At 49.0% G+C, this 1,606-nt stretch overlaps 1 protein-coding gene across 1 annotated transcript; it reads right to left on the minus strand.

Moving 5' to 3' along the window:
* Nucleotides 1-564: 564 nt before the first annotated feature.
* LOC116480812 (polyadenylate-binding protein 1-like) lies at nucleotides 565-1,513 on the minus strand. The gene is given in 3 exon segments (XM_032173170.3): nucleotides 565-893; nucleotides 896-1,307; nucleotides 1,309-1,513. Coding segments are annotated over 3 exon segments (882 nt in total). The 5' UTR covers nucleotides 1,453-1,513; the 3' UTR covers nucleotides 565-567.
* Between the last annotated feature and the right edge of the window lie 93 nt (nucleotides 1,514-1,606).

Raw genomic sequence — 1,606 nt, forward strand, 5'->3', positions numbered from 1 at the left:
TTTTTTTTTTTTTCTGAGACGGAGTCTTGTTCTATCCCCCAGGCTAGAGTGCAGTGGCGCAATCTTGGCTCACTGCAAGCTCCGCCTCCCGGGTTCACGCCATTCTCCTGCCTCAGCCTCTCCGAGTAGCTGGGATTACAGGCGCCCGCCACCACGCCCAGCTAATTTTTTTGTATTTTTAGTAGAGACGAGGTTTCACCGTGGTCTCGATCTCCTGACCTCGTGATCCACCCGCCTCGGCCTCCCAAAGTGCTGGGATTACAAGCGTGAGCCACCGCGCCCGGCCTACTTGCCATTCTTTGCATATACTGGTTAGTGAGGTGAGCCTGGCACTCTTCTTTGCACTGAGCTAAAGGGACATACAATGGCTTTGTGGCCACAATTCTACCATTCATTTCTGTAACTGCTTTAGTGGCTTCTTCTGGTGAGGAGAAACATACAAAACCAAACCCTTTGCGGTGACCACCCTCCATCATAACCTTTGAACTAGTGATTGTACCAAATGGAGAAAACTCTTTCTGGAGACATTAATGATCAATGCCATCATCAAGATTTTTCACATAAAGATTAACACCGTGGTCTGGTGATCCTATCTTGCTTCATCTGTTCAAATTTGCGCTTAAGTTCTGTCTGCCCTTCCACTTTTTTCTGAGCTCTACCAACATATATTTGTTTTCCATTGAGCTCCTTTCCATTCATTTCATCTACAGCTTTCTGTGCATCTTCAAGCCTTTCAAAGCTTACAAATCCAAATCCTTTGGATTTTCCACTTTCATCAGTCATTACTTTCACATTTAAGGCACGCCCAAACTTGCTAAAGAGATCCTTAAGGCACTCATCATCCATGTCTTCTCCAAAATTCTTGATGTAAACATTGGTGAACTCTTTCGCGTAGCTCCAAGTTCAGCTTCTCGTTCTTTATGAGACGTAAATTGTCCAACAAATACTTTGCGATCATTTAGGAGCATTCCATTCATTTTTTCCATCGCTCTTTCAGCTGCTTCCTGTGTCTCAAAGTGTACAAATCCATAGCCCTTGGAATCATTTTCATCACAGCCCACCTTACATGAAAGGATGTTACCAAAAGCAGAAAGTGTATCATACAGTGCTTTATTATCAATGGATTTGTCCAGATTTTTAATGAATATGTAGCCCACTCCACTTTTGCGAAGTGATGGATCACGCTGAGACCACACGATGCGTACTGGCTTGCCCTTTATAACATCAAAATTCATAGTGTTCACAGCATGCTCCGCGTCCGCCGGCTGGTGGAGGTTCACATACGCGTAGCCCAAGGAGCCGCGGGTGCTCGATCGTGTCCCTGCAGACCAGGCTGGAGAGGATGGGCTCGGCCGGGCTGAACTTCTCGTAGAGCATCGCCTCGGTCACGTCGGGATGGAGGTCTCCCACGTACAGCGAGGACGTGGAGTAGCTGGGGGCACTGGGGTTCATCTTGGCACGGCTGCTCGCAGGGCCACAGGCCGCGACCTTTCCGTGAGAGGATGAGAGCGAATGCCGGGGCTGGGGGCCGGAGCCGGGGCGGGAGGGGGGAGGTGAGCCGGGGCTAGCGCAAGCGCAGAGGGACAAAAATCACCCGGAATCGAAA

The sequence above is a fragment of the Hylobates moloch genome, unplaced genomic scaffold (genome assembly GCF_009828535.3).
Source record: "Hylobates moloch isolate HMO894 unplaced genomic scaffold, HMol_V3 SCAFFOLD_13, whole genome shotgun sequence".
NCBI lineage: Eukaryota > Metazoa > Chordata > Mammalia > Primates > Hylobatidae > Hylobates > Hylobates moloch.